At 48.7% G+C, this 13,018-nt stretch overlaps 1 protein-coding gene across 7 annotated transcripts in view; it reads right to left on the reverse strand.

Moving 5' to 3' along the window:
• The window catches only part of Mroh1 (maestro heat like repeat family member 1), a 74,573-nt gene that overhangs the window by 23,946 nt on the left and 37,609 nt on the right, over positions 1–13,018 (reverse strand). For all 7 annotated transcript variants that reach the window (XM_046448926.1, XM_046448932.1, XM_046448930.2 and 4 more), the window contains exon 13: positions 12,064–12,186. In XM_046448926.1, coding sequence (XP_046304882.1) covers positions 12,064–12,186 — 123 coding nt within the window. The remainder of the gene's footprint in view (positions 1–12,063; positions 12,187–13,018) is intronic.

The following is a 13,018-nucleotide window of genomic DNA, read 5'->3' on the forward strand; positions in this document are numbered from 1 at the left end:
GAGGCTCCCTCCCAAATGTTCTACAGACAGTCCCACTCAAAATCCCACCGTCTGTTCCAGAGACCAACAGGACGATTCTGAAGTCCACACAGCAAACAAAGTGAGGGTGGCGCCAGAGCCCGGCGGGGCAGGGCCAGAGCCAAGAGCCGCACGCTGGCTTTGCAGCCAGAAGGCAGCTCAGGGCTTGGGAGGCACTGTCACCGCTGGACTGCACCAGCCACCAGGTGCACAGGGAAAAGAGTTGTCGCCACTCGAGGTGCTGGGACAGCTGGGCCGGGACCTCTTAATACTTCTAGGAAAGAACATGGCAGATCTGTGTGACCTTGTGCTCAGCAAGGATCTACCAGACAAGACACCAAGAGTATGATCCACAGACAAAAACCAGGTAAACTGGTCTTTAAGAAATTTAAACTTGTAGCTGGGCACGGTGACACATGCCTGTAATCTCAGTGGCTCAGGAGGCTGAGGCAGGAGGATCACAACTTCAAAGCCAGCCTCAGCAACTCAGCAAGGCCCTAAGCAGCTTACCCTCCCCCCCAAAAAAAAAATTAGACTTCTACTTTTGAAAGGCATTATTAAGAATTAAAGGGCGGGGCTGGGGCTCAGGGGTAGAGCGCTTGCCTAGCATGTGTGAGGCACTGGGTTTGATTCTCAGCACCACATAAAAATAAATAAAGTCCATTGACAACTAAGAAGATATTTAAAAAACAAAGAATTAAAAAGACAAGCATGCAACAGACTTGCAAGAAAATACTTACAAGTCATATATCTGAGAAAGAGCTTGCACCCAGAATATACAAACATCTCTTAAAACTCAGTAAGAAAAGAACCCAATTCAAAGAGGAGCACAAGGTCTGAGCAGACTTGATCAGAGCAGCAGCACAGCCTTAGGTAGCGGAGCCCACGGGAGACGCAGACCGCTCAGCACAGGTCAACCCAGGGTGAGGCACCACCCCAGCAGGGACTGCAGAAAGGCTGCCCGGAGCCGCTGCCGTGCACGCATCATGGGGCTGAGGCAGGAGGGGTTTGATTCCCTGTACTAGAAATAAATAAAATTAATACTGCCTGGGCCAGGGGTGTGGCTCCTGCCTAGCATGCATCAGGCCCCAGCTCAATCCTCAGCACTGAAAACATAGACCTGTCCTGACCCAAAGCCCCGAGCACTCGCAGACACAGAGCAGAACTCCCGCCCAGCTCTGGGAACGTCACACACCTCCTTTTTGGAAAACAGCTCGGAGTTTCCCATGGAGCTCAACGTACATCTCCCCCCAGGCCCCTCTCCCCTCCCTCGCCCCTCCCCGGGTGTTACGGGCTGCACAACACGCTCCAAAGACAGGGCTCGGGGGAGTCCAGATGGCAGAGTCCAGGGCTCAGGGTTCAAGTGCTGGGACACAGGTCCTCAGTGAGGTGGTGACGGAGGGACTCCAATGGCATTCAGCATCTGACAAGAGTCTTTTAGAGACTCAGAAATTTGGGTGCATTAAAAAGAAAGAAAAGAGCACACTGGAGCCAAGGAGTGGCAGCAGGGACAGTGGTGCTGGCTCACCTCAGGGGACAGGGAGGACACAGCACCACAGGGGACACATGTGGCACAGGGTCCTGTGGATCAGAAAGGCAGCCTGAGCTCAGCTGATCCAGGGCCTGCACAGCCATCTGGTGTCTGGAAGGTGCAGCTTCTCACCTGGCCGTGGGCAGCTGAGGTGGGGGCCGTCTTGAGGAGGCCACACTGCAGCTTGCTGCTGTAGAGCTGGAGACCCCAGCAAACCTGTCCCAGCAAGTGCCCAGCGCATGGCCCAGGGTGTGCCCAGAAGAACGGGACTGGGGGGTGTCCACCAAGGGACACAGAGGGGAGCCCAACTCGCTTTCCCCTGGACTCTGGTGGCTCGCGTGACCAGCCAAAGCGGGCGGGGATCTGGACAGGTGGGTGTGAGTGCACACGGGGACTCATCCTGGGAGCTGTGACTGAGGGCAGCAGAGCGGGCGGAGGGTGACCCCCACCTGCCCTGTGAGCAGAGTTCTCGGGAGGCTCCTGAGACCTGGCGCCCAGCTGCCAGGCCCTGGGGGTGTGTTGACCTGATCTGCCACCCCAACCCCGGCCGGCCTCCACAGCCCACGCCCAGCCACTGAGACTCCTCATAAGCATCGCTGCTGCCCGCCTGGGAGTGCGTCCACCTCGTCCTCATGGGCACAGTCCAGCTGGCGGCACTGGCCACCCCGTCCTACCCTAGCTGCTGACAAGGGGGGCTGAGAGCCACTGCGCCCCGTCCTGGGCCTCCCGGGGGCAGGGGTGAGCAGCACCAAGCCCGCCCTCCCTCTGCAGCTTTCTGAGTGCTCAGTGGGCACAGGAGCGACGTTGCGCCCTTCCGTGGGGACGACCCTTCACTGCCCCCTCTTGTTCGGGGCCTGGTCTTGTCTGTGTGCTTGCTGGTCCCGCACATGCACACTCACGGCTTCCGTCTTCCTCGTGGCCGCATCTCTGAGCTCTCTGCCTGTCTTTCCGGGGTCAGAGTTTGGGGTTTGTTCCTCTTTGTCTCCTTTCCTCTCCCTCCAGTAGCAGATCCCCTGTCCCCACCCGATGCTGTGCTTCATTGAGAGACAGGGTCGGAGTGTGCGTAGCACTTTGCTGCTGCTGAGGCTGGCTTTGAACGTGTGATCTCCTGCCTCAGCCTCCCGAGCCGCTGGGATGACAGCGTGGGCCACCAGGCGCAGCCAGAATCACTTGTCACATCTCTTTTGCAGTCTCTTTGTTCCCATTTTAAACATCCCAAACTTTCTTCTACCTTCCCCACACATTCTCCCTTCTCTTAATGAACTATATTTTACCACTGTTTGGAACTAGTGTCTACAGTTCCTCACCCAACACCACTCATGTTGTCAAGAGTCATTAGTACCAGGGATGGCAGAGTTGACACCTACTGTTTACTTAAATGTTGTAGCCAGTTCTGGGCTATTGATTGTTTTTCTTGTTGGAAGCTGCTGACCCTACGTCCCTGTTTTGTGTTCAGTAGGACTGAGATAGGACGGTGGGTACTGGGTGTTTATCATAACACTGTGTCTTGTCTGCTTCTGTTGTTTCTGTTTTGTTCCCCCCACCCCCTGCTCCGGCCCCCGGTACCAGGAATTGAACCCAGGGACACTTAACCACAGAGTCACATTCTTAGCCCTTTCTTAAAAATCATTCTATTTTGAGACAGGGCCTTGCTAAGTTGCTGAGGCTGGCTTTGAATTTGCCATCCTCCTGCCTCAGCCTCCCGAGCGAGCGCCACCGGGCCCCGCCTGTTGCTTTTCTGTCTCTCCTTTTCTTGTGAGGTGCTCAGGATCTACTGGAGCACTGCAGCCTCACAGGGTGGAGAAGCTGCTGATCAGCTAGACCCAGTCAAGAGAAAAGACGAAGCCAGCCTCAGTGGCCCACACCTGTCATCCCAGTGGCTCGGGAGGCTGAGGCAGGAGATCACAAGTTCAAAGCCAGCCTCAGCAACGGCAAAGTGCTGTGCAAACTCCCACCCTGTCTCTCAATAAAATACAAAATAGGGCGGGGGATGTGGGTCAGGGGTCGAGTGCCCTGAGTTCAATCCCTGGTACCAAAAAAAAAAAAAAAAAAAAAAAAGTGGTTGGAATTGAAGAGGGTTGTAGAATGAATCATCTCTTCAGGGAAATAATAACAGAAAAAATTCCAAACCTTGAGGCTGAGATGGACCTCCAGATACAGGACACATTCAAACTCCAAATAGACAAGATCAAAAAGAGCTTTTCCAAACTCATCATGATTAAAACAAAACAAAAACAAAAACAAGGATAGGACTTCAAAAGCCTCAGGAGAAGAGTGCAGGTCACATCTAAAGGCAGGACGATCAGAGACCCTTCTGACCGTTCAGCACCAACGCAGGAACCCAGGAGGACGTAGAAAGGTCTGAGTCCTGAAAGAGACAGCTGTCAAGCAAGATTTGTGTCTCCAGCCAAGTCACCCTTCAAGTCCCCGAAGATTAGCAGAAACTAAAAGAACCCATGGTGACTCAGCTGGCACCCCCGGGAGGACTCGCCACACAGAAGAAATGGGCCTCAGACTCCAGTGCTCCCAGGACAGACCTCGTCTGAAGCACAGCTCAGCGAATGGGAAACAGGACAGGTAAACACCAGAGACCAGTCACAACGGCAGGAATTAATAACATCTCCCTGTGATAAGCCTGAATGTAAATCATCTTCACTCTCCAGTTAAAGACGTAGGTTAGCCAGGCGTGGTGGCACACTCGGGAGGCTGAGGCAGGAGGATTGCAAATTTAAAAACAGCCTCAATAACTTAGTGAGACCCTAAGTGACTTAGTAAGACCCTATTGCAAAATAAAAAATAGAAAGGGCTAGGGTGCAATTCAGTGGTAAACTAACCCTGGATTAAATCTCCAGAGCCAAAAAAAGAAAAAGACCTAGGCTGGCAGAACGGATTCAAAAAAACAGACCAACTGTATGTTGTTGGCAAAGACAGCCACAGGCTGAAAGTGAATGGGTGGAAACTGATCTCCCATGGGAATGGAGCCCCAACCAAGCAGGAGTAGCTACTCTCACACCTGACCACGCAGACTTCAGCCCAAAGTCAACCAGAAAAGACAAAGACCTAAAGGAACAATCCAACGAGAGGATTCAACAACCATAATCGTTTATATCGCCTCCTGACATCAACAGACACCAGTCAACTGGGAGACTCAGGCCCCAGGACAACAGCCGTGGACGATCTCCACACACCTCTCACCAACACCTAGGTCACCCAGACACCAACTCAGGGATGGCTCCTTAAAAATAAAAACAAAATGGACTTAATAAACGTCCAAAGAATATCTGACCCAACTGGAGCTGAATGCACTTTTCCCTCAGATGCTCATGGAACCTTTTACAAAACAGACCACAGTTAGGCCACAAAGCCACTCTTGGCAAATGCAAAAACAAACAAACAAAAAGAACCCAATATGATTCTTTGCATCTTATCAGGTCATAATGGAAAAAATGAGATATTATCATGAAAAACTACAGAGATCCTCTAAACACTGGAGATGAATGGTACACTTCAGAACGGTGACTGGGTGAAGAGAATGAGACCAACGTCCAACACACCTGGTGGCCTCTGGGACCCCAGCGAGCAGTTCTGAGAGGGAAGTCACGGCCATGAAAGTCTCCATAAGAAACCCAGAAAGATCCAGAATGAGCAACCAGCAAAGGATCAGGACACAAAGAGCTGGTTCTTTGAAAAGGTAAGTAAGTTTGATAAACCCTTAGTCAAACTGAGCAAAGCAAAATAGAGAAGACACAAATAAAAAACCAAATTAATAAAAAAAAGTAATGAAAAACCACCACATACATCAGAAATCCAGAGGATCATTAGGGGCTATCTTGAAAAATCTATACTCCCATACATTGAAAAGGAGAAGAAATGGATGTGTTTATAGACACAGACAGCCTGCCACAATTAAATCAAGGAGACATGGAAAACCTGAACGGACAATAACTAACAATAAGACAGACGACGCAATAAAAAACCTTTCAACAACAACAAAGCACCCAGGACCAGATGGATTTTTACCTGAATTCTACCAGAACTTTAAAGTAGAATTAGTCCTAATGGTCCCCAAATTATTCCATGAAATACAAAAGGAAGGAACACTTTTTTTTTTTTTTTTAGAATTTTAATATTTATTTTTTAGTTTTCGGCGGACACAACATCTTTGTTTGTATGTGGTGCTGAGGATCGAACCTGGGCCGCATGCATGCCAGGCAAGCGCGCTACCGCTTGAGCCACATCCCCGGCCCAAGGAAGGAACACTTTCAAATTCATTCTATGAAGCCAGTATCACACTCATACCAGAACCACATAAGGACACATCAAGGAAAGAAAACTACAGATTAGCTGAGCGCAGTGGGTCATGCCTGTAATCCCAGTGGCTAGGGAGGCTGAAACAAGAGGATCCCAAGTTTAAGGCCAGCTTTAGTAATTCAGTAAGGCCCCAAATAACTTAGTGAGAACCTGTCTCAAAAAAATAAATAAATAGGGCTGAGGTTGTGGCTCAGCAGTAGAGCATTCGCCCAGCATGTGGGCGGCCCGGGTTCGATCCTCAGCACCACACAGAAATAAATAAATAAATGAATAAAAAAGATATCGTGTTCAACTACAACTAAAAAATAAATATTTAAATAAATAAACAGAGCTGGGGGATATGGTAAATTGCTCTTGGGTTCAATCCCCAGGAAAGAGAGAGAGAGAGAGAGAGAGAGAAAGAAAGAGTAAAACTACAGACCAATATTTCTGATGACCATACATGCAAAGAAACCTTAGTATCAGCAAGCTGTGTTGAACACATTAAGAAGACTGCACACCATGAACAAGGTGGTTTTATTCCAGGGTTGCAAGAATATGGTGCACACCTATGATCCCAGCAGCTCGGGAGGCTGAGGCAGGACGATCAAGAACTCAGAGCCAACCTGAGCAACTTGGAGAGTCATAACCCGCTCGAGAGCCCTTCTTTAAAACCTGGAGCAAGACAGGGGTGTGCACTCTGACCACTCTCATTAATACAGCACAGACACTCTAGCCACCAGGCAGGAGAGGAAGGAAAGGGACAGAAACACAAAAGGAAGAGGTCACGTCACTGGTGCTTCAGATGGTGGGTCCTGTACTCAGACCATACAGAAAGCTCAAGCCGATGAACACGTTCAGCAAACAACAAGTTACAAAATCAACATACAAAGATCACTAGCTTTCCTCTACACAGATAATGAATCTGCTGAGAAAGAAATCAGGAAAATTATCCCATTCACAAAAACCTAAAACCACAAACACACACACACACACACACACACGTAGGAATCTGACCCAGGAAGTAAAAGACGTCTACAGAACTACACTGAAGAAAGAAACGGAAGGAGACACAAGAAGATGGGAAGCCCTCCGTGTCCACAGACGTGCAGAATTAACACTGTCCAAATGGCACCTTTCCAAAAGCACATACAGATCAGTGCAATCCCGTCAAAACACCAATGACTTTCTTCACAGAACAAGGGGGGAAACAGTCTAAAATTCCTTTAGAAGAATAAAAGACTCAGAGTAGCCAAAGCAATTCTGAGCAATAAGAGCCAGGCTAGAGGCATCAAATATCTGACTTCAAATTATACTAAAGAGCTATAGTAAAAAAAACAGCATGGTACTGGCATAAAACAGACACACAGAACAACAGAATAGAAGACACAGACAAACCCACACAGATACCATCATCTGACCCTTCACAAAGGTGCCTAAAACATATTGGAGCAAAGGCACCTTTTTAACAAATGGTGCTGATAAAACTGGTCATACATATGTAGAAGAATGAGAATGGATCCCTATTGCTCACCCTGCACAGAAGTCAACTCAAAATGGATCACAGACCTAGGAATCAGACCCCAAACCATGCAACTCCTAGAAGAGAACATAAGATCAACACACCTGTATAGGTGGATGCAGGCTTGGACTTCCTCAACAGGACTCCAAAGCTAGAAGGAATACCCAGGATTAATAAATGGGATGGCATCAAATTCAAAAGATTTTGCACAGCAAAGGCAACTAGAGCATGAAGAGAGAATCTACAGAATAGGAGAAACCTTGGCTGACTCCTCTTCTGACAGAGAGTTAATATCTAGAATATATAAAGAACTCACAAAACCTCACAAGAGAAAAACAGCCCAATCAATGAGTGGGAAAATGAATTAAACAGACACTTCTCCAAAGAAGAAATACAAAAGGCCAATAAACACATGAAAAAATGCTCAACATCTCTAGCAAATAGGGACATGCAAATCAAAACTACACTGAGACTTCCTCTCACCCCAGTCAGAAGGGCAGTCATCAAGAATACAAACAACAAGTGCTGGAGAGGGGACAAAGGGGACACTTTACGCTCTTGCTGGGATTTAAATTGTTACAACCACCGCAGAAATCAGTATGGAGGCTCCTGAAAAGACTAGGCATGAGGGGCTGGGCGTGGCTCAGCAGGGAGCACTCACCTACACACAAGGCCCTAGGTTCAATCCTCAGCATCGCATGAAAATAAATAAATAAATAAAGGTATTAATAACTACAACTGAATATAAAAAAAAAGACTAGGCATGAAACCACCATAGGACCAGTGGTACCCCTCCTTACTATTTACCCTGAAGCATTAAAATCATCTTACTACAGCAATACATGCAAGCCATGTTTACCTTATTTTTTCCTTGTGGTGCTGGGGATCAGACCCAGGGCCTCGTGCATGCCAGGCAAGCACTCAACCCACTGAGCCAGCCCATGTTTGCAGCAGCCTGATTCACAGCAGCCAAACCCTGGAACCAGCCAAGGTGCCCACCAGCGGCTGAATGATAAAGAAAATATGGTGCAGTCTCCGACTCCATCCATTTACCTGCAAATGCCATGATTTTATTCTCTTTTAATGCTGAGTAGTATTCCATTGTGTATAGACCACATTTTCTTTATCATTCATCTACCGAAGGGCATCTAGGTTGGCTCCACAGTTTAGCTGTTGTGAATTGTGCTGCTTTCACACTGATGTGGCTGTGTCCCTGTAGTGTGCTGATTTTAAGTCCTTTGGGTAGAGTCCGAGGAGAGGGATAGCTGGGCCAAATGGCGGTTCCACTCCAATTTTCCAAGGAATTTCCATACTGCTTTCCACATTGGCTGCACCAGTTTGCAGTACCACCAGCAGTGTATGAGCATAACTTTTCCCCACATCCTTGCCAACTCTTATTGTTGTTTGTCTTCTTTTGTTTATATACTTTATTTATTTTTATGTGGTGCTGAGGATCAGACCCAGAGCCTCGCATGTGCAAGGTGAGCGCTCTACCACGGAGCCCCAGCCCCAGCCCCTGTTTGTATTCTTAATGGCTGCCATTCTGACTGGAGTGAGACGAAATCTTAGAGTAGCTTTAATTTGCATTTCTCTAATTGCTAGAGACGTTGGACATTTTTTCATATATTTGTTGGCTGGTTGTATATCCTCTTCTGAGAAGTGTCTGTTCAGTTCCTTGGCCCATTGATTGATTGGATCATTTGTTCTTTTGATGTTATCTGATGTGCGTGTGGTAAAAATTTGCTCCCATTCTGTAGGCTCTCTGTTCACCCTCCCCAATTGTTTCTTTTGCTGAGAAGAAACTTTTTAGTTTGAATCCATCCCATTATTAATTCTTGGTTTTAATTCTTGCACTACAGGAGTCTTATTAAGGAAGTTGGGGCATAATCCAACATGACAGAGATTTGGGCCTACTTTTTCTTCTATTAGGCACAGGGTCTCTGGTTTAATTCCTAGGTTCTTGATCCGCTTTGAGTTTTGTGCATGGTGAGAGTGAGGGGTTCAATTTCATTTTGCTGCGTATGGATCTCCAGTTCTCCCAGCACCCTTTGTTGAAGAGGCCGTCTTTTCTCCAGTGCATGCTCTTGGCACCTTTGTCTCATATAAGGTAATTGTAGTTGTGTGGGTTAGCCTCTGTGTCCTCTATTCTGTACCATTGGTCTACAAGGCTATTTTGGTGCCAATACCATGCTGTTTTTGTTACTGTGGCTCTGTAGTATAGTTTAAGGTCTGGTAGAGTGATGCCACCTGCTTCACTCTTGCTGCTAAGGATTGCTTTAGCTATTCTGGGTCTCTTATCTTTCCAGATGAATTTCATGATTTCTTTTTCTGTTTCTATGAAGAATGTCATTGGGATTTTGATTGGAATTGTACTGAATCTGTATAGTGCCTTTGGTAGTATAGTCATTCTGACAATGTTAATTCTGCCTATCCAAGAGCAAGGGAGATCTTTCCATCTTCTAAGGTCTTCTTTAATTTCCTTCTGTAGTTTTCATTGTAGAGGTCTTTCATTAAGTTGATTCCCAACTATTTAATTTTTTTTTTTTTTGAGGCTATTGTTAGTGGGGTAGTTTTCCTCGTTTCCCTTTCAGAGGATTTGTCACTGATGTACAGAAATGCCTTTGATTTTGGGGTGCTGATCCTGCTACTTTGCTGAATTCATTTATTAGTTCTAAAAATTTTCTGGTGGAGCTTTTTGGGTCTTCTTTGAGACTACCATGACCAAACACCAGGAGGACAGAGGGACTGCTGAGCAGATCAATTCACCAAAGTTTCGTTCAATACTTTACAAAAACTTCTTCAAAAAAACGTTATTTCATTTTCTGCCTAATGGTGATCAAGGGCCGTTGGGTAAAACAAGGTAGGTCTATCTGAAACGGATTCTGCCCATGCGGCCAGCAGATAGATGTGCACTGCACTTTCTCTGCATCTACTGAGACGGGTCGGGCGTGGGATTCTTATCTTCAGTCTGTTGATGTGATGAATCACATCTCTTGATTTCCGTACGTCGGACCCACCTTGCATCCCTGGGATGAACCCCGTGCCGAAGGCTTTCTGTGACATGAGGAGGCTGATTCACAATGGGGCTGGAGGGGATAGCATGGGAGGAATGGAGGGACTTCAGATGGGAAAGGGGAGGGAGAGGAAGGGAGGGGAGTGGAAGTAGGAAAGATGGTGGAATGAGATGGACATGGTCACCCTAAGTACACGTATGGAGACACGAATGGTGTGATATAAAAGATCATGCTCTATATGTGTACTATGAATTGAAACACATTCTGCTGTCATGTATAACAAATTAGAATGAATTTTTTAAAAAAGAAAATGTGGTATACGTATACAACGGAGTTTAAGTCAGCCATAAAGAAGAATGAAATTGTGTCTTTGTAGGAAATTGGATACAACTTGAGACCATTATGTTAAGCAAATAAGCTGAACTCTGAGGGTCAAGATTAATATTTTCTGGCACATGTGGAAGACAGAGAGAAAAAAGGGACAGGAAGTTGAGGGGATCTCATGCAAACTGGTGGGACATCGGTAGGGGAAAGGACCAAGGGGAGAGAAGAGGGGGCCGGGAAATACTGGGGAGTGACATGGCCAAATGATCCTGTGACACTGTGACACCTAACGATCTACAACCACAAATCCCACTGTGTACAGCTAGTGCACTGAGAAAAAAATATGGAGACTGTGTCCAGAGGCACACGGCGGAGGTTCCTAACTGCTGAGCCTGCCCACACTTCAATGTGAGTGGACGACTCACAGTGGCACTGCATGTGATGGAATGCACTCAGCAGTGGACAGGGACTGCAGGGTGACCTGAGAGTCCAGCTCAGCAGGACTGGGTAGCTCAGTGGCAGAGTGCTTGGTTACCAAGCACAGTGCCCTGAGTTCAATCCCCAGTACTTGGAGAAAAACGCCTGATACAGGGGAGGAGCTGACTTGAGCTACACTCCGTCAAGCCCACCTAGGCATTCTAGAAAAGCAAAACCAGAGGGACAGCTGGCTACCAGGAGGCAAGGGAACGTGGGGTGCCAGATGTCCTGTGTCTTGACACAGTGCTTGTGTGACTGTCATCAAAAGCACATGTGGCAATTTAAAGAGTGCATTTTCCTGTATGCAAATACACCTTAGTGAGACTGACTTAAAGAAAAGTAAGAGGGCCGGGGGCATGGCACACGCCCTGTCATCCCCAGTACCCGCCCCCCCCCCCCCGAAAAAAAAAAAAAAAAGATGAACACAGGCAGTGGCTGTTACCAGTGTGAGAGCTGACCTCAGGGACAAACCCAGTTTTTACTAAACCTTCCCAGGCCACACCCAGCTTCTAGATCACTGCAGTGCTCTGGAGGGACCCAGGGCCTCCCCACCTGCCCTTTACTTTTACCAGTCACCTGCTACTTTTCAAGAAGAAACTGACTTATTTACCAGCTTTTAAGACAGAAAAGCCCCAAAGAGAACCACGTCTCTGCTTTCTGCCTCTTCTGAGTTTTGGGAGCTGCCAGTGGACTCAAGGCGCAGAGACCCCGACTCAGAAACAGGGAACCTCCGTGCACAGACTCAGGTCACATGGCCACCTACTGCTGGGACAGCAGCTCCTGGTGACGAGCACTAACAGAGGTTGGGGCAATGTAGGCCAAAGAGCCTAGCAGCTGCTGGGCCCAGAGCTGGTGGGTGAGGCTGGTGGGTGAGGCGTGGCCCTTACCTCCTGCTCAGGGGGCAGCGCACACTGTTGCACGATGTACTCAATCATCACCTCGCCTCCGGGCTGCTCCAGGTAGCCATGGTGAGCCATGGCGCTGATCACCTGCACCACAGCCCGTTTCACCTGCCCAGAACCAACAGGTCAGGAAGGGGCCAGACAGAGACTGTCATGCCAATCCAGCCGGCAGACAGGGGCCTTATTCCTCCCCCTGCCCACACCTGCACGGCACACATGCCTGCACCTACACCCACCTTGCAACCACACCCACACCTGCGCCTCAGCTCCTAACTGTGCCAGTACCCACACCTACACCTGCACCTGCACGTATGCTTATACCTCTACCTGTGGCCACACCTGCACCTACACCTCTATCAGTGCCTGCAGCTGTGCCCTCACCTGCACCTGTGCTATTTGGTCCCTGGGCTGCAGAAGCCCCATTAGCCCCTGCAGCATCCTCCTCCAGTGGTGGACGAGCCCAGCTCTGTCGGGGGCCTCTCTTCCTTCTTCCCCACGGCCCCCACTCCCACAGCCCTTCATCAGTCACCCTGTCTCACTCCTTCCCTTCTCCGTCCACTTCCATCGGCCTCACCCAAGTCTATGCAAGCAGTCCTGCTGAAGGGCCCACCCCAAATCGCCCTGCCCTCAGCCCCCTGAACACTGGCCAACGGCCGCCCAGGACTAGACTCAGCCTCCTGGTGTCTCTCTCTGCCTGAGATCTGCCTGGCCTGGGGATGCACTGCTTCAGGGCCGGCTGCTCTTGGTGCATGGTTTCCTGGGGGGCACCACTGCCCTGGCCATGGTCCCTGATGTGAGCCTTCACCCAGACACTCCTGGGAGTCCTCAGCGGCATGTCCAGCCCTGCTCCATAAGCACTCCTGGTGGCTCGAAGGCGTGGCCAGTCCAACATGCTGAAACAAGCTACACTGGCCCCAGAGCCAGCACTGCCTCCATCCCA

Source organism: Marmota monax, unplaced genomic scaffold, assembly GCF_021218885.2.
Source record: "Marmota monax isolate L192 unplaced genomic scaffold, Marmota_monax_Labrador192_F-V1.1 WCK01_AAM20220418_F8-fsc00073, whole genome shotgun sequence".
Taxonomy (NCBI): domain Eukaryota; kingdom Metazoa; phylum Chordata; class Mammalia; order Rodentia; family Sciuridae; genus Marmota; species Marmota monax.